This window comes from Dromaius novaehollandiae, chromosome 14 (assembly GCF_036370855.1).
Source record: "Dromaius novaehollandiae isolate bDroNov1 chromosome 14, bDroNov1.hap1, whole genome shotgun sequence".
NCBI classification, from domain to species: domain Eukaryota; kingdom Metazoa; phylum Chordata; class Aves; order Casuariiformes; family Dromaiidae; genus Dromaius; species Dromaius novaehollandiae.
In genome coordinates, this window is record NC_088111.1 from 18,488,494 (window position 1) to 18,508,705 (window position 20,212).

At 40.1% G+C, this 20,212-nt stretch overlaps 1 protein-coding gene across 7 annotated transcripts in view; it reads left to right on the plus strand.

The window, feature by feature from the left end:
* The window catches only part of CREBBP (CREB binding protein), a 104,129-nt gene that overhangs the window by 9,200 nt on the left and 74,717 nt on the right, over positions 1-20,212 (plus strand). For 5 of the 7 annotated variants that reach the window (XM_064520534.1, XM_064520537.1, XM_064520533.1 and 2 more), the window contains exon 2: positions 6,941-7,653. In XM_064520534.1, the coding sequence (XP_064376604.1) occupies positions 6,941-7,653 (713 nt within the window). The remainder of the gene's footprint in view (positions 1-6,940; positions 7,654-20,212) is intronic. The other 2 variants (XM_064520536.1, XM_064520539.1) reach the window with 1 other exon arrangement.

Consider the following 20,212-nt stretch of genomic DNA (forward strand, 5'->3'; position numbering starts at 1 on the left):
AAAATGACTGGATTTGTTGGCAAGGGGAGAACAGTGTATTTCACTTACCTCAAGTGTAGCAGGGCTTTCAGTATTGTCTGCTAGAATGTTCTTACATCCAGGTTAGGATGTTACAGTCTGGGTGGGTGGGTGGCTAGATTTTTTTTTTTTTTTTTTTTTTTTTTTAAAGGTTGGATGGCTGGGCTAATGGTTAATGGGTCATACTCTACCTGGAGACCTATAGCAGGTGGGTATGGGGGGATCTATACTGAGACTGTGTTCATTAATTTGATGAAACCATTAGTATCTTTATCAGTGACTTGGAGCAGGTGACAGTGTGTGCTTTCATCAAGTTTGTAGATGACACCAAGCTGGGGGGACCAGCTGATATGTTTGAGGATGGGGCTGCCAATCCAGAGGGGCCACATGGGCTGGAGGAATGGGCTGAAAGGACCCTTGTGAAATTTGACCAAGACAAAAGCAAAGGCCTGCACCTATGAAGGAGCAGCCTTTGCCATGATACAGGTGGGAGCTGACTGGCTGGGGAGCAGCTCTGCTGAAGAGGCCTGAGAGTCTTGGTCAGCATCATCCTGGGCTGTATTCACAGGATCAAAGGAAGTGATTATCCCCCTTTACTCAGCACTCCTTAGGTTGTGTGTAGAATACTGCATCTAGTTTTGGCACTCCTGATATGAGAAAGACATTGGAGCAAATTCAGTGAAGGGCTACCAAGATGCTGTGGGGGCTGAAGCATTTGCCCTGTGGTGAGAGTGGAGGGACCTGGACTTGTTCAGCCTGGAGAGGAGAAGGCTTGGTGGGGTGGGGGAGCCTAACAGTAGCCTGTCCGTGCCTTTGAGGAGGTTGCTGAGAAGATGGAGCAGGGCTCTTCAGAGCATGGCAGGGAGGACAAGAGACAGTGGTCATAAAAACAAGAGAGGTTTCGATTGGATACAAGGAGGAGATTTTTCAAGGTAAGGACAATTGGTCATTGGAAGAGCTTGTGCAGAAAGGCTCTGCAGTCTTCATCCCTGATGGTGTTTTCAAGACAACCGAGTAAAGCCCTGAGCAACCTGGTCTGATCCCATAGTTGACCCTCTTTGAGCAGAAGTTTGCACTTAGAGACCTCCAGATGCCCCTTCCAACCTGAATGACCCCAAATCTGTAAGCAAGAGAGCAATTGCTAATAGTTACAATCATCCTAGTGAGCATCCTAGTGGCAGTTACCTAGAGTGCTGAAGGGCAAAGCTAGCTTCTGTGTGTTGATATATTTGTATTTTGGGCAATCGCCTTATTTAGGAATGTACTTCAGAAGATGAGGCAGAAAGAAATTTAGTTAATTATCCAAATCTGTTGTTATACAAGCCATAACTTCCCAGGGCTCATCCAGATGCTTTCTAATGCGCCTTTAGTTACCCCCAGCCTAGCTTCTACGGTCTCCTTAGTCCACCCAGATCCCCCACTGCTGTCCTTCTTAACCTGACTGTTAAGCAGCAGATTTTGAAGAAGTGATGCCTTTTTTGAAAGTCAAGGTCAGATATATGTCAGTTTGCTGTCTTTTTGCGGCCTCGTTGCCCTTATTAGCTGGAGATGCTAATGTAAAATTTCCTTACTGGAAATTGCTTCATTTTATTTTCAATGAATGCATTGTTTGATTTTTCTAAAACCTTAAATGTGCTAATTGTCTTTTATGAAACAATAAATTACAGAATCGTCAAACCTAGAAAGGAGGTTGGAATGGATGTGGTAATTGCTGACTGGAACAAACAGTATGGCTATTGAGTCAGGTTACCTGACATTGAATTTTAGGGAATGGGTGGAGCGCTGAACTGTTGAGGCTTTGTCCTGGTGTCTGGCATGACTGAAAGAAGCCTTAAGAAATAAGATTGAGCTCATTGAAATGTAACAGCTATGTTGGTGTCCAAAGAAAGGCAGAGTGAAAATACTGCTTGTATATTAGGACTTCCAGTGTGACTTCAGTGTCAACTTCTAAGTTTGTGAACAGAAAAGTCCTGTTCTCACCTCAAATGAAGATTCTGCCATAAAAATTGAAACTGGAACTGAATTTGATAATGTTCTACCTGCTTTGTAACATATACGAGACAATAAATCATGTAAAGAAATGACTTAGAATGTTTGTCACCTCTCCAGGCTGATCTAGAGGAGCTAAAGAGGCAGAAAGAGTGATGTTGGAACAAGCTAACTGGTTGAATAGGTATATTAACCCCCCCCCAAAAAAAAAAAATCTCCTGATAACTGTTATAAGTAGTCATACAGGTGAAAATATACTTTTTATCCTCTTGCTTCTGAGAGTGTAAGGAAGGAAAAAGTATATTCTATTCCAGTTGCTGAAAGTGTCATCCAGGAAGGTGTAAAGCTATGACACTGAAGCCCGTAAGACTAGAATTAGGAGGGAGTTTCTCTCAAGCGTGGTTACCCTCTGTGTGAAGACCAATGCTGAAACAATGCAAAACTCTCAAATTGGAAAAGGATTGGTTTGAAAAAAAGTGGGGTTTTCTTAATTGTGTAGTGCTTCTCCATCCCTTCTGAAAGACAAATAAGTTACCCAGGCTTTTTGTTACCTCTCTTCTTTTAAGAGGCAGTTTTACGTAACTGAGAGATAATGAAAGGTGTGAGGTTTAGAGTCGGAAGTGCTGTGTGAGACAAGAAGCTACGAGGTGGATCTCAGCAGGCTTAGTCAGCTCTGCTGCTTCCTGATGGCTAAAATAAGAATGTGTGTTACGAGTTAAGGAAATCTGACTTTCTTAAAAAATAAAGACCACCTTTTCTCTTCTCTTACATGCTTGTGGGCTGCAGCTTTGGAAGAAAAGATGCTGCTGTTTCATATGAAGAAAAAATAAAACAGCACTTGGGATGGAGGACAGATAGTCTCATAGGTCTTGAAGAGCAGTTTGCCTTCTGCTCTTGCTAGTTGGCTTCTTTTCACCTTGATTCTCTCCTTTCATTAGACAATCCTGAGTAATTGAACATAACATATAGGGCAGATATTAACATCTAATGTTTATTGATAGTTACCAGATTTTTTTTCCCCATCTGGCAACTTAAATTCAGATTTTTAACTTGATTATTTGTGCTTTTTAAACTGAGGCTCTTGTAGATTAATTTTAGAAAGATAAAACACTACCACGAAAATTTTTAGTCCTTATCTGGGTGTTAACCCTGACTTTCTTTCTGTGTACGCGTGCTCAAAGCTGTTAGTGGTGGCGACACAAGTTAAGTGCTGCTTTCAGCCTGGCAGCGGTGGAGCCTGGCTTTCCCCCTCCGGCCGCCTGCTCGCTCTCGTTCGCCCGGCGCTCCCGCTGCGCTCGCGTTGACAGTCCTCCCGCGGCTTTGCCGGGTTCTGCTAGTGGGCACAGGAAAGGCAAATTACTTCAGAAATCTCTGGGAAAGATTCAGGGTGGTTCCTCTTACTGTAGCGGAGCAGCCAATGTATTATGTTTTCGAAAGCTCTTTTAATCCCTTGAGCAGGGCAGGAGCAGGTACAATACTCGGTAATTAGGGTGGGTCTCTTCAGGATAGGTGTTTTTTGTGTGAGGTAGGCTGACCAGGGTGTGCGTTGCCTCAGGGAAATATAGTTAAAGGCAAAGGCATGTCTTAGTTTTAGGCTCTTGATAGCTACTGTTGGCTTGGAGAAAGAGAAGTAGTTGAAGCATTAGGAATGTGATCAATTGTCTTCTTTTTATGAGGATGAGGGGACTGAGGTCGCTTTTCACTTCCCTACCCTCAGAAATGGGCCACCTTGTTATTATAGCAAACTTTATATATATATACACATATATATATAGGTAGATAGATACAAATATACTGCTACCAAGACAATCTCTTATCTTTATAGATTTGTCGCAGACATGCTTAAGTAGAGTTTAATTTTCTGTTGTATTTTATAGCTGTTGTAAAAAGCACCTTATACATTGCTGTTTTTTAATGTGCACAACTCTGATTAAAGTATAAAACCAGAAGGCTTAATCATTGTCTGAACATTTGAATGCTTGGTGCATTTTTGCATAGCCACTATGCCAAGCTGTTTACCTGCTTTTATTTTCCTGCTGGAAGAGTTGTGAGCTTCCCATGTTGACAGTAATCTATACCCTTCTTACAGGAGCTTAAGAGTGGTAGAATATTTTTGGTTTTAGGAGGCGATATTCCAGAGCACTTTCTTCACTCTTTTTGTAAATTGCAAAAACATTCCCAGTCTTTGGCTCTGACAGCACTGTTAGAAGAGTTTGGCTGGCGAAACAAGAAAACTTGAGCGCTTGTACTGTAACATCCCATTTCTTGAAATTGAGCTTCACGAAGAATTACGAGTGTCCATTTCACAAGGGGGGAAGCTGAATTACAAAGATGCAAAGAGAAAAGCATGGGTTAGTTATACGTGGTCCCGTAGATTAGTGGGCATTGTGAATAGTCAGCATAACAGCACCAGATCACTTGCTTTAGGTAATTACCTTGAGAAAGAAAAGGGGGGGAAAAAAGTGTCTGCTAATGGTGACAGTTACCCTTTTTTCTTCTCAGTTTTGAAATATGGCTGGAAAAGCTCTTCTGTCTTTCTCTTTTTTTTTGCTACATCTTCCCCCTCTTTTTCACTTCTCTGTTTCTCCCAGACCTACCATCACCCCCCCACACACACACACACAGATCTTTTGTTCATGAAGTATTATATATAATATAATTTTAGTGTGGAAGCTTGGAAAAATATTGTTCGTTAGAATTAGGAAAGTTGTTTGAACAAGTGCTGTAAACCTTTAACTTCCCAATGAGCTAGGATGACAAACAGTTTTCATCAGAGGGGGGATGGAGCTGGATGGAAGGGTAGATTGGGTTAAAGACACTGAAATTTTGGAGGAGGAAAAGCAGACCAAAAATGTATAGGAAGAGGTACAAACTGCAGCATAATAAATACCGAGTGGTTGTGAGGGAAGGGGAAGATGAAGTGACCACTGAAAAGAGCGTAAAGATACGCCAGGAAATTCTGTACGAGAGAAGTTGCCAAGGTGAATTAAACAATTGAAGGAAAAGGTAGTAGAAAAGCTAAGGATACTTCAATGAACAAAATTGGCTTAAGAAAATATGAATTTGTTCCTTGCTTTCTTGTAAAGGGAGTAGGAGATCCCTTCCTGAACTGTAGTGTATTTTGTCATGGCCAATGTCCTGGAAAGGATATAAGGATTCGATGCAAGATGTAGACCCATGAGGAACACGCTGCCGTGAGCTCCTCAAAACGGGAGGAATTTTACTATTTTTGTTTGTTCACCGTGCAGATTGAAGATGTGGTTCAGTGGTCATTTCATCACTTATTCGAATAAATTTTTTATTCAGTTTTCTTCAGTTAGGATGAGTTGAAAATTTGAATACTGGCAATGTATATCGGGTTTGAATGTATTGGAATGTACTTGTAATATGTCCTAGCTTTGTGATAAAAGTTAAATGTTGGTTGGTTTTTTAAATGCAGGTAGTGTGGTTCAGGTTGCCGCTTACTGAATGATTGTGTGGCACTCTTGCAGCCTGACCTCGCACTGCCTTTTCATGGTTGAAGGGTTTGTATGAATTAAATTTTAAAATAATGAAGCATTTGGTGTTCCTTTTTTAAATTGTTTGCCATAGCCTTGAAAAATTTTGGCTTGTAACGTTGTTCATTGTGAGAGATCAGGGTTTTTTCAGGGCTGGCTTTTGCAGGGGCAAATTCTTCAACAGTTTTGTTACTTTGGTAAAAAGCAGTTGCTTCAGATCGTGTCCTTTGACGGGAAATCTTTCCCTTTGCAGAGCTGATTTTGAACAGCTGCTCGGATGAATTGAGGCTAGTCCTGCTTTACGTGTTTACTTTATTGATGTTGGTGTGTACACTTGTCCTTATATATAATTTGCCTTCTAATGAAAGTACCTATATACAGCTAACAACTCTAAAGAACAAATAACTTTTCTATTTTTAGTTAGGACTAAAATGATATTGTTACACACACTCTAATTAGGATGTGCAATAAAACATCTTGGTGACCTGGAGCTGCTCCTCATTTGAAAACCACAAGGAAATGTGACTTTTTATCGGTTGGGCGTTTGGGTGTTCCAGCCAGACAAAGCGCTCCCTTCAGGTGACTTAACGAAGATTTGATTTTTACTTTTCCCCTGATCAGGAGAGGGTATGGATTACCTGTGTCGGTATTGGGTAGGGTAAAGGAGGGCAGGGCAGCTGGAGAGCAATTTGAATGATTTGGTGAACTGAATTCTTCAGAGATTGAGAAGCGACTCCGACTCCGTTCAAGAGCAATTACCAGGAGAAAATGCTGAGTGCCTGTCAGGATCTTTAGCAGATCGTGATGCAAATCGTTGACTAGAGACCCATATTGGACACATTTGTGAGGCTGAGATCACACTACCAAAGAAAGTGGTTGTTATTTCTAGATCAGGATGGGAAGCCTTGCTGGAAGATATTCTTTGGCCAAATGCAAACATAAATTACGAGGCTGAGGTACGTTTGATGGGTGAAATGCAGTGGCCTGGGATTGTGTGAGAGGTTAGAGCAGGTGATATAATAGTCTTTTGGAGAGTATAAATCGATACGAAAACCTGTCTTGATATTTCTGCCTTGTTCTTTTAGCCAAAACAAGAGAGAACTAGGAGTAAGGTTAAGTGGCGGTATTCATGTCATCTCAATTTCTTAGCTTTGGTACAATGTTTTGTCAAAAGTCTTGCAATAAAACCATTTATTGGTCAGTGTTTTACCCTGTATTGTTATATGCATGTTGTGTTGATGACTGCGCTTTCTAAAAGGTCCTGGGATTCATGTCACGGTGAGCCACACTCACGCAGTGGCAATACTGGCACTTGGGTGAAGCTGCACTTTAATACGCTTCAGGGATTTTTATGGCCAGTGCAAAGTGATGTAAACAAATGTTTTAGTCAGTTTTTGTTACGTTTTTCTTACCTGTGTTTCTGTTTTAACTTGTAGATTTTGGATCTTTCTTTGACTTGGAAAACGATCTTCCTGATGAGCTGATCCCCAATGGCGAGTTGGGCCTCTTAAACAGCAGTGGGAGCCTTGTTCCAGATGCGGCTTCCAAACACAAACAACTTTCTGAACTTCTGAGGGGAGGCACCGGCTCTTCCTTAAACCCAGGAATTGGAAATGTGAACTCAAATAGCCCTGTCCAGCAGGGAGTTGGTAGCCAAGTTCAAGGGCAGCCGAACAGTGCTAATATCGGTAATCTGGGTGCTATGGGTAAGAGCCCTTTAAACCAGGGAGACTCCTCTGCTTCAGGCCTGGCAAAGCAAGCAGCCAGCACCTCTGGACCTACCACACCTGCATCGCAAACACTGAACTCTCAAGCACAAAAACAAGTGGGGATGGTGACGAGCAGCCCTGCAACATCACAGACTGGACCTGGGATATGTATGAATACTAATTTCAGTCAGACACACCAGAGCCTTCTCAACAGTAATTCTGGTCACAGTTTAATGAATCAACCTCAGCAAGGACAAGGGCAGGTAATGAATGGATCTCTTGGGGCAGCTGGAAGAGGAAGGGGAGCAGGAATGCAATATTCTGCCCCTGCCATGCAGGGGAATGCAGGCAGTGTGCTGGCAGAGACTTTAACCCAAGTATCTCCACAGATGGCTGGTCACACCGGACTGAACACAGCACAGACAGGAGCAATGACAAAAGTATGTACATGGAATTTAATATATTCTATTTGGTGCATTTTTTTCCTCCACTAAGATGTTTAGCAAACTAAGTAGACTCTTTTCTGGAATAAAACAAAAAAGTATGCTTTCTTGAGTCTGTAGTTACCAGTTTCAGTCACCAGGGTTACCATAAAAGCAAGCTAATTGAAGCAGTATTTCTCACGTAATCAGAAATGAAAGCACTTGTTTTAAAAAATCATCCTTGATAAAAGTTGGATAGTATCTTAGTAGGGTCAGCTGGGAGAGAGTAGCCTAATGAGAGCCTCCTGTGCAGGATCTCATTTTAGGAGCCTGGCGACTACATCTTCTAAAGCAATGTGAAATCTGTTAGAGAAAAGCTTCTGGACTGAACAGAGAGGGGTGACAATCGATCGTTCTGTTATGGATCACTGTCGACAGGCATGCAATGAATGTTTTTCAGATACAGAGGATCTGATCTGAAAACGTTAAATTTAATATAGATTGCCCAGCTAACGCAAACTCTGGGAAAAGGGAAGGGCAAAATCGGTGCAAGAAGTCTAACTTGGTGGTCGTTGCGGATTGGGGCAGAGAATATATTTATTCGGAAGTATGTATTTCTGTGTTGGGGCACTGATCTGATTCCTGCCTGATACAGTCGTTTTTTTAGGTCTTGACATTCCTGGTATGAGATTAGAGAAATGTTCTGGGTGCTGCTCCTCTTGTCTTTCAGCTGGATAGCAGTGTGCTCGTCTCTTGTGTATGCTGCTTTGGTCCTGTTCCTTCCTAGAATTTTGATGGCAAAAACACTCTGTTCTGATACATAGAAAAAGATAGCTTCATCTCTGATCTTTTATGTATCTTTACATCTCCAGTCATTATCTTGTTAACTTATTGACATGTAAGTGTTAATTCATTGATGTGTTAGCAATCACAGAAAAAGCTGCACTGCCTGGCATAAAAGCAAGCCAAGTATAAGTCATGTTCTCTTAAGAAAAGTGAACGCTGCTGTGGAGTACTGTATAGTCCATTTTAATTTTTGAAAATAAAAATATAAAAAGCATTCTCTCGGAACACTGAAAGGGGATCCCTTTGGTTGAGGAAGAAATGTTTTATGATGTGGATAAAGGTCATAGAAAATGGAAGTGAGTCTAGCTGTTTCTAGCCTCTGAATCCAACCAAATTGGCTGTGTGGAGGGATTGGTCTTTTCGCAAAAAGAAATAAGCTTCCCTTTCATTTGTTTTTCTTAGAAATACATAAATTAACAGAAATAAGCCAGATAACTACCATTTGTCACTCTTCACACAGATTTCAAAGTTCTTCGGAGTAGATTGTCTCTAGTTACTACACAGTTACATGGTAAAACTACACTTTTTCTATGTGTAATGGCTCAAATAAGTAGAATTACCCCAAAGCAAAAGGACTTACTTGAGGCCTGCATCTGAAGGAGTACATGCAGTTCTGGATAGGGATGGTTCTGTGACATCTAGGCGCTTCTTGTTTGAAAGAAACCAATTCCCTAGTGAGGAATAGGCAAGCACTCAGACAAATTCCATCTCCAGTGACTTTGGTCTTAGCCTGAAGCCAGCTGCAAATGGGATTCTGAAGTGCACCAGCCAAGGAGGACAGCCGGGACTTTCTCATTTAACACGTGCTCAAGAAGCAAAGTCAATGTTAATTTGAAAAAGGAGGAATATGTTGGAAAAGAATAGTGGAAGTGCCCCGGTGTATTAATCATTGGGGTTTGTCCTCATATGCAATACCGTGCTCAGCCCTGGTGATGCATTTCCAAAAGTCGCAAAAAAGTGCATTTCCAAAAGGAGCAAAAATAACACATTTTGAAGCACACTTCAAAGTTCTTAGGAGCAAAGTTGTTTGTGACTGAAGAGACTGGAACTATTTAATGGTAGAGCCTAAGTGATAAAACAGTGTTTCTGTGAAGGTGCTAGCACTTAAGGGAAAACAATTTAAAAACTTGGCAAACTTGAAAAAATACAGAATTGGTATTTTCCAGGGCTCCATCTCATACCAAATGAAATGAAGCTTAAAAGCATTACATGTCTTAAAAAAAAAAAAAAAAAAAAAAAAAAAAAAAAAAAGAAAGAAAGTTTACTTTCTGTATTTACATCTTAGTTTTCTTTTAGTGAGAGAGCAAGTGAACAAAATGTTTTACACAAAGGTTTCGTGTTCCTGTTTTGGAGAAAATTACTTGCTCCCTGAATTTTCTTGTGACTAGTAGAAGTGTTCTCTGTTTTTGCCGTTTTCTTTAATAGGCATTTGAGGATTGGTATCCTGTTCCAGCCTCTTCCCATCCCCTAGTTTGTTGTCTTAATGGGATCATCAACAGTAATTGACTGATAGCTTTTTTCCTTATTGGTGTTCTAGTTTTGATAAAAGGAAAACCTTTCAGAAAAGCAAATAAACATTTTGGTTTGTTTTGCTAACTTAATTTTAGTGTTAACTTTATTTTGTCCGTTCTTCTGAAACTGAAATCTGTGCCGAAGGAAAACATGAGTTAGTTTGGTTTTTCACCTCCTGTTCCCTGATGACAAAAATGATAAAATTGTGAAGATGAGCAATAAAAATAGTGAGGCAGTTGATCTACCTAATAGTGAATGTGCATAGCTTGACTAAACTGCTTAACATGTAGCTGCCATCATGCTCCAAGAACAGTATCAAGGCTGGAAGCAAATTCTTCCCTTGGTAACTGTAGCAATATACCCCAAGGGGAGAAGGTGTGAAATACAAATGCAGGGAAAAAAATTAAAAGAACTTTTTAAACTAAGATTTTCTCATTTGGTTTAAAGTAAATGACTTGCATCACTCATTAAAGTCATTCATTCATTGTAGAATGATGTATTTCTTTTTCCGTTCTCTCTGTTCTTTTTTTAGGATCGTCTAAGATCCTGATAGCTAGGTAAAATTGTAGTTCCTCCACTTGCTTTACTTTTTTTAATCTATTGACAAACGTCTAAACATATCGGTGTTTTGAAAGGAGGGCTCAAGTTCTCTTACCTAGCTGAGTTGTCTCTTGAAATCCCTGTATTTAAAAATTTCTCCTTCCCGGTGTATTTAAACCACACAGATTTGTATGGTTTAACAGTTGCGGAGACAGCCTTGGCGCAGACGGTCCGTCGCAGCAATCCTTTTGGATGCTGAGGAGCTGCTGCCTGCTCTGCCCTGCCGGCGAGTCCCCGAGGCAGCAGAGTTGGGGATGGAGCGAACGCGTTCGTTGAGGCTTGCCTGACCCTCCAGAGTCTGGAGGCAGGTTAGCTTTCTTATGCTGGTTATGAAATTGTTTATTTGAGAAGGGCTTTTATGGAAAGTTACCTACCTATAGATAGTCCCTGTGCTTCCCAGGGTGCCGCGTGCGCTTCCTCCGTTGCGCTGGAAGCGTCGAGGCCGGCTCAGAGCCTTTGGGACATCTGCCTTTCCCAGCGCGGTGCGCTTCTGTGCGGTGCGCAGCAGTCGCGTGACCCTGTATGGTTTGGGGCCGGTGTCGTGGGGCAAGATCTTGCTTCCTTGGCGGTTTCCTGTAGTCCTTTTCTAGTAAATGACTTGTCAAGGAAAGTCCATGGTGTAAGTCTCCTCCTGCTTTTTTTTCCCCTCCCTTTTTATTTCCTTTTTTTTTTCTCTCTCCCCTTCCTCTTGTGGTCTATTTCTATACCCATTCTCTCTAACAAGGGGGAAAAAAAAAAAAAAAGATCCAGGATGTGACCCCTTCACCTGCTCTCGCACGTACCTGAGATTCACTACATCTGGGGCATCATGAACCAGTGTGGTTAATTTTAAACTGGAGCTGCCATTTTAAGGTAGCTCTTACAAAGAGTGGAAAGTAAGCCAGAAATAATCATGGTGACTCAAACTCATGAGCCATGGTGCTTGCATCTTGAGTAAGCCGAAGGAGGCAGGTAAACCTTACCTGTAGCCAACTGGAAAGGGAATGAAAAGCAGCCATGTCTCAGTGTCACAAGGCCCTGAGTTACTGGCATCAGGGCAAATGCTTTCCCATCAGTAGGGAGAAATGAAAGCAAAACGCTTTCTCCATTAATAGAGACGTGACCAAAGGAAGTTTGTAGATTTTGTATGGTCTTCCAGAAGACACTACCTGTCAGTACAAGTTAAACTATAGCTATTAAAATTATAGTCAGGTTTTCTTGGGATTACCTAATGTGTTCTTCTGGATAGCCTATAATATTCTTGGGAATAGGGAACAGAGTAGTTTCTGAAAAGAGTTTGTGAATTAAAGATGCAACAACTTACTGTAGCAAGGATTTGAAGTCTTCATTGGCCACGATTGTAGAGTTTGCATTTTCAGAGTTATTTAAACTGCCTGGTTTGTGTTTTTGACCTGAAACCTTCTGGAAACCACAGAGGAAATCTGTCTCTTATGCTGCAGTACATATCTCTACTTGGTTCACTACCAGGCTCCTTTCCTGTAACAATTTTGCTTGTTAACTGCGGGATTATAGCCGTATTTTCTTGGACAGCACTACAGGGATAGTTTTCATTTCACTGGGCTGAAGTTCTTCAAGGAATCTGCTGAAAAGACCATAAGGATTCTGCTTCTTTTTGAACAAAGATTACATGGGGAATAAAGGGTAAGGTCCTCGTGTTGCAGTAATTTCCAACAGTAGCAGTATTGCCGCTTTTTTTGTTGTCTTTCGGTTTTTAAATTCCATTAAGGTGAGGAGAATGTGTTCAAACCATCTAGAAAAGCTTTTTAAATGTAGGGTTGGGTTTTTTCTTTTTTCTCTCCCCCCCCCCCCCCCACCCCAAGATCGAAGATTGTTGTGTTTTGGACATTTTAAAAGGAAGCAAAAATAAGCAGATGGTTTATTGCTTCTGCAGAAATGAGCCCTTTATTGCAAGCATGCTCCATGCCTAATATTCTTCTATTGCCATAAGAGTCCATCCCTTTCAAATGAGGGAGATGAGGTCTTCGTATTGCTCAGTGTACCTGGCAGCTAGAACTTGCAGTTGTTTCTGTACATTCACTGTTATATAGGCAGTCTTGCTGCAATACATTCCTCTTCCTAATGCCTTTATCAAAGCCTATGCAAAATCAGAAAAAAACCCTTTGAAAACATTTATTCCATATTCCCATTTATTCCATATTGTTGTCAGCCTTCCCTTTTGCAGTCTGTTTCTGGTTTTTGACAGTGATTCACCTAATGGGTACTTGAGCTCTTTCCCTAGAAATGAAGTCCCACTGAGGTGAGTAGGACTCTTCTGCGTTTCCATTTCATGTGTTTCTAAGATGTGATACTTTAGAGGGCTATAAAGGGAAGCACCTCTCCTTCAGTACCTTCAGAGAGCTTCCTTGCTCCAAGAAGGATCCGCAGGAGCTTAGGAGGAAATTCTGAAGTTGCGTGGCGCAAGCTACTGCTTTTAAGCTATGGGGGAAGTATAGCTTGTCAGGAGTTTTCTATAGAGAAAAGCACTCTGAAAGGAAACTACTAAATCTCTCTCAAGATTAGTTTTTTTCTAAAAGATATGAATTAGTCAAATGTGTTATTGGGCTCTATATGCCCAATAAATGGGCATGATTATTTGGTCAGATCTTAGTCTGCACCTTTGAGAGATAAATGAGGAGAAAATGGTTGTTTGTTTTTTTATACCTAGTCCTGATGATTACAGAATTACTGGTTTTCAGTTAAATGCCTTTTTTTGTAGTTTTCAGATAACTTCCTTACAAGTATTTTGAAAACTCTGAAAGAAAACGTTTATATTGATAAGAGCTGGAACCTGCTTGGCAGGGACAGGCTGATAGAAAAGCTGATCTGGTTGGCAGGTCAGTCTTCCAATGCAATATTTCAGGAGAAAGATGTAGTTGTAATGAGTTTAGCTACAGAGTTCTCTATATTGTTTACAAGTGCTACGTTTTCCTTACTTGTATGCGTGCACGTGTATTATTTCTCTGGGTAGTTGGTACCAAGTAAAATCGCTGCCAAAATCCTACCGGTTCAAAATACCATTGACCATGCCAGAATGAGGTCTGATATGCTGGATTTCTGCATGTTAATTTAAAGTAATCTTTTCTCTTAGCCCTGTTACCCTAATTCATTTGCCATAGTGTGTGCTCTCACCTTTGCTTTCATCAAGTAGCGGCATGGCTGCGTCTGTTGCACTGGGAGAGGTTTCTGAAGGTGAAGACTAAAGAGGAGGAGGAACTCTTTCCGGAAGTTAACTTTGGAAAACACTTAAAACTCTTTTTTTTAAATTATTATTATTATTAATATCTACCAAGAGAATAATCAGTTGTCTCATTTTGTGTAATTGAGGGGTTAAATGAACTGGTTTCTGTTGTTTGCTGTTTCTAAGCAGGGTATATATATATTACATGTGCCTTTGATAGGCACTGTTCACTGATGATGTTTTGATGTCAAGTATTAATCTTGAGCAAATTTAATAAGATAATGAGTAAAGTACTCTAAAGAGCAAGAGTTGGTTTCCTCCTTTGTGGATACACGACTTCAGCTGTGTATGTAGTTAGGTTGTTTGGCTCTGTGTTTTGAGGAATCAGTAGTAAAGAAAACTTGTGATGAGAGAAAATAAAGCAAATTATTTAAACAGATTTCCCAGTTGATCTTGCTAAGTAGCAGGCTTAGTTGTAGAACGCTTGCTGATTGTGAATTAAGTCAGCTGGAGATGTTCTCATTGCATTGCAATTCCGTGCGTTTCAGCAAACTGCCGGTGCTGCTCGTTTCTCTGGTGACTTCCAGTCTGCCTGGATCCGCTTGAATTGCTTTAACATGACTTGCAGTTAATTTGCTTCTCATCCTCTTAAGTTGTCCGTGCTCGGCTGCCAAGCTGCCTGCCTCTGTGCAGACCGTGCCTCCAGCAATTACGAGGAGCCAGCTCAAGTCTTATCCCAAACATTGCTACTTCCCAATTTCAGTAGACTCTTACAGACTTGAGCGTAGTTGCTCAGCTCCCCGGTCAGCAACATTATGACTAAAACAGCGTTCCTGCTGAGCAGAGAGGCATGTTCTTTTACAGTAATACCAATAGAAGTAGAATATAAATATATAGACACATAACAGCAAAACTCACTGTATTGTAAAATAGCTGTAAGCGAAGTTTTGTTTTGAAACATGACCATGTCAAGTGTTACTCCACAGATGAGTTTCCTTTGATATATCAAAGAGATTTGGTGAGTTGGAAAGCTCGCTTACCACAACTGTTACTCTTGGCACCTGAAATTGTTTCTTATTTCTAGTACATCAGAACTATTTATTAAATTCATTTGAGTTGCGCGATGTCACTGAAGATCTCTGAAGCTATAGTCACTCAGCTCCCATCTTCAGGTGATTTATGCAGGAACGTAGGTTTTCAATTTGGTTCTAATGCCGTAAGTTAAAATAGTTTATGAAACGAAACAGTCAGCCTTCGTGGGGGCAAACCATCGCTTGGCTTCCTCTCCCTCTTGCTTCCCGCTCGGGCAGTTAAAAAGCCTGTCCTTGTAAACTGAGCTTCTGCGTTGGCTTGGTGTCCAGCCGACAAAAAGGGAATTTTTACGGTATCTTTTCAGAATAGACTTGCGCCATTATATTCAACTGCAGTAACGCATCGCAAACCTTAAATACTTGGTCACCGACTTTAAATCGTGTCAGTTGGTGTCTTCTAATCCTTCAGCTTGTGGTGGTGTTGGGACAGTCTTAATTTCTACGTGGTGTATTTGAAAGAAGCAGTTGGAAGTGAAAACATACACATGCACGAGTTTTTTGGAAGCCGCAGACTAGAAGCAAGATTTCCAGTGTCGTTTCAAAAGGTTTATGAGAAGGTTAAAAAGAACTTCCAAGCCCTTACTAACAGACATGACTGAAATGGTTTCTTTCTTATTTTCAAGCTGTTTTCAAGTACCTTCCTGCTGCGTGCTTTCTTTTTTTTTTTTTTAATATGTAGTAGACATATGACTCATGTTGAGAAAGAGGAAAGCCTGCCTATTTAAGCAAAGTGCCTGGTTACTTAGAAATGTTTTTGTCATAGTAATTTCTCTAATAAAGCCTAATCATGCATACAGATCCTATTGCACAGGAACATTTCTGCTGATAGACTTTCTAGTTGGTCTGAAAACTGCTCCTTGCTTAAAGATAAAGGTCGTATTTGTACTTGACAATGTGAATGTATTGTGAATCCTGTAATTAGAGGTATGTACAGAAATGTGTCAGAAGAGCCAGTATTATGATCTGTAAACTAAATGGTGGTGTGTTTTCACAGAAAATGACAATAGAAGAAACTTTGAAAATTGTACATAGCATGGTATGCCCTTGACCTAGCTAAGAATTGGGAGTGGGGAAGGAGTGAGAGAAGATTGTCCTTCCACAGTTTTCACAACTGAAAAAACTTTGTTAAAATGCAAATGATAGAGTCTCTACTATCAGATGAAAAGTAAGATTAGTTTTGGAAACTGTACTTTGAAATTTTGATCTCTCTTCACTTAGCTAGCTGGGTGGAGAGAATTTCGATACAAGAAGCAATGCCATACCTGCTCAAGTGTACTTTGCACTTTCAGCAGGCTATCTTTCATCTTAAATACTTAGAGACTAACTTTTGAGCGAGAAGAGATATTTCAGTGAACTCCTTGCCCCACATCTCCAAAAAATTATGAATTCTTTAGTGACACAACTGCTAGTTTACTTTGCGGGGCTGACTATAAACTATGGCAAACTGTTATAGTTTTTTCCTTCCTTGTGAATGCTAATATTCTGAGGAAACACTTGTTGATTTTTTTGTTTGTTTGTTTTTTTGTTTGCAAAACTGATTCCTCATCTGTGTGGCATTGGTTGATAGTCTGACTGTTTTGTCTGTTGGCCGTGAGTTGCATGTGCTCATTTCTCCACCCTGTCACCCTTTTTCTTGCCACTAGAATGAAAAAAAGCATCTTTAACCTGGGGGGAAGGGGAGAAGCATCTAAAGCATGTGAGAAGCATCCAGAAATGCTCGAGTCCCAAAGAGAAGCTGATAAAGTCAAACTCAGCACCCAGGTTTTTATTACTTAGGTATGTGTATATATCTGTTTTAGGTTTGCTAAATAAGCAGCATACCGTGCTGTGAGAGGGATTTAGTAGTGCCTTCACGTTAGCATGAATCATCATTAATATAAAGCATCTTAAATATAGGAACAAAACATCCTTGCCCCAAAGGATCCATCTATGAAGCAGCCTTCTGCAGGAGGCTGGGTAAACAGATTATTTAGCCATCTCTAGGAAATGCTGCTATGGGGGAAGACCACAATACCCCTTGAAACATTTGACAAGTCGACCACGTAAAATAATAACCTTTACGATGGGAAGATCTTTGTGCTCTGGAAATGGAGAAGAGTGGGTAGTTAGACATCACGAGTCTAACGAGGGGTTTCACGCTTGTAATGAGCCATGTTTAAGCGGTGCATATCCAGTATCGCGGCTGGGCACGTCGGTGCGCTGCGGTTGCTTCCTTGGTTTGATACTGTGGATCTTGAGTTTAAAATGCGTTTCTGCATGATAGCGTAGCTCCTGCGTGCGGCTGCCCTTCGGCAAGACCTGTGTTTGCAGGCCTGGTTGGTGCCCGCTGGTCAGTGTTGAGTGTGGTGTTGCAGGTGACGCCGTCAGACGTCCCCTTGTTTAAACACCTATCCTGAAGTCTCTCGGCAGCTTCACGTGAGTTGTTAAATCTTTCTTCGTGGAAGCAAATGTTTCTGCAGAAAGACTGTAGATCACTAGCTGGTGCTTCATGTCAGCGTAGCGTTTCAAAATAAACACATTTGGCTCTTAAGATGATTTTAAAATTACTTCAGCAGTAACTACAAGTTTCTCCCTAGTTACTATAATGTCAGCCTATGATTTTTCTGTTAAGTGGCTATTTTGAGTAAATTATATTGATTTTTTTGATATATTTATTGTAAGCCTTAGTGTAAAATTCTGGGTTTTGTCTGTTTGATTTTTCAATTCTAGATTGAAATAAAATATTAATTTATTTTAGAAATATAATCTCTTCCTTCAGTGTATCCACGCTTACTTTAGGATTCGTGTCTGCCAAGATGTGTACATACTGTAAAGAGTAAACTGGATACCTCTTTTCATTACATTTTTGAGACACCTTTCCTGTAGCCTCTTAAGAGCTCTTATTAACTCTTAAGAGCTACTATTGCCATTTTCCCATGTGTATAGAATGTCATATATGACCCAAACTCTTTGCTAACGTGTGTTTAGGCAGCCTATAGGAGATAAATCTGGAAAAGAAACCTCTTGCATAATGCTACTGTTCCAAAACAATTTATTCCTTCTAATAATAAATTTTTGGAGCTTGGTTTGCACTCCTTTTACTTGGCTGTCTCCGGCCAACCATAGGAGCTTCAGAATCTGACATAGCTGTAAATTTTTTTTTTTTAATGGCCTTTTGGGTGCATTTTGAAAAGCTGAAACCTGCAATATAGAAAATACAGAAAGACGCACAGACATTATTGGGCTTTGAAATTTGTGATTTGCATCACAAATTTGGAAGCCTGCGTTTAGCTTAATCATGGAGAACAGGCTGTAGGAATGATTTGGAGGGAAAAACATTTGAATTGGATTCTTGTGTAATAAATTTCTGTTTTGATATGGCTGTAACGGGTGTTTTAGTACCTGCTGATGCCTCTTCTATAAGTAAAACTCATAAAGGTTTTGGCGTTTGAGCGCTCAACCAACTGTCTGTAGAGGCACATCTTAATTGAATTTTGGAGTCCTTCAGATTTGTTTTAAGTGTCGTTGAATTGGATTAATTTATTTCAGATTACGTTTGAATTCTCATGTGTTGTATTGCTTGTGTTTCTTTTAAGGCGATCAGATCGTTTAACGCAAGTTGTCACGCTTATTTAATTTAGGGTTTGTATTTTATTAAGTAATGTTAATTATGAGTCAAAATTAACCATATGTATTGTGCAGTACATAGGCAGCTAGGTCCCTGTTAAACCAGTTATTGCTCTCTTGCAAAATACTTTAAGATATACTTACTTAATCTCATATTGCATGTTATGATCATAGTTGTGCTGTGCATCTCCTTCCCTGCTGCTTTTTTCTGTTACAATTAAATCTATTTGGATATACCTATTGGAGCTACCTCACACTGCTAGAATTCAACTGGGAAGAGGATAAATAGAATACAGATGTTTGATTTCTAGTGGTACCATCACTCTAGTGATGAAAAGCTTTGCAAACATTCAGAAACACTGTTAAAAGGCTTTTCTAGTGTTTTTTGTTTGAACTTTGACCTAATATTTGTCTAGCAACTAGATTTTCTTGACGAAACAAACCTTTGAAACCTCTTCTTTAGTTGTTAATTTTGGCACGGTTCTTGATCATATTCTGTATTTATGTAGTAAGACAACTGTAAGCTTGTTTATCTGAACAAAGACATTTTTTCTGCTTGGCAGTCAAAAACTCTTGATGTGATTTGAATATGTTAATCAGTTGTGGTTAATTTTTCAGTAGAGCTTTCAAGCTTTTATTTTCAGAGGTTACACTTTGTAGAAAGTAAACCTTCTAAGCCTTATTTTTTGATTCATAAGCAGATGTACAGCAATGATGCTCAGTGCAGAAATTACTTTAATTCTTCCTATAGCATTTTCCATTTTTTTCAGCACTCAGGGGTTTGCAGACCTTTTCCTCTCTCCCTTCCCCCCCCCTCCCCGGGGGGGGAGGGGAAAAAGTTTGGAGACATTTTCTTTCTTTATACATATATACAGTGCAAGCATGCAATTTTCCTGCAAAAAAACCAATTTCTAATTAAATTTATTGAAAGCTTTTGTTCTGTATATAGCCAGTAATTTGTAAAGAACCTTTTTCCTCGAACTTGTCTTTTGTATTTTAGTAATACAAAATGTAAAAATGTTTCTGCATTAAGTGGGCTTGTTGCCTTGGAATACTTAAATTTGTCTTTTGACCTCTGTGAAACGCTTGGAAGGGATTTTCAAATTTTATTACAAGTGGCAATAAAACACCTGGCTTCCTCCTAATGGGATTTTTTAAATTTTATTTCTAGCTTTAGTAAATCTTTTGTCCTGTAATAAAGGATGAAATAAATTACAATTATTCCTAGCCCTCTGAGTATTTTTCCTTGAGTTAGTTTACTACTGAACAGCGAGACACTAAAAGCTTCATGAATCTCTTTCTCTAGGCTTTTTTATAGCAGTTAGCCCGAGAGGTAGGGGAATGGAGACTTTCAACGCAAGGCGTGCTTCCTCTGGATGCTGTGAGCCAGGGTGTGATTTAATTCGCAAAATTAATTCCTGAAAAGTGATTATTTTTAATTTTTTTTTTAAGGCAGCCTTGTTGCTCGCTGACTTTAGAAGTGAATTTGTTTTAAGTGGTATTTTTGTCAAGCTGCCAGATCTGCGCATTGATCAGGACCTTTCATCTAAACTGGGCTAATAGCAGAGCCTCTGCCTTGGCACTTAAACTGAATTCACCTTTTTTTTTTGGCTTTTTTTTTTTTTTTTTTTTTTTTGGTAGTGCCATTGGCTTTCTGCCATGCAGTGATTAATCTTTTCCTTGCTTCTCCGTCTGTCCTTCCAGCATATGTTCCAAGCACCATGGTGACATTTGGGGGGATGGG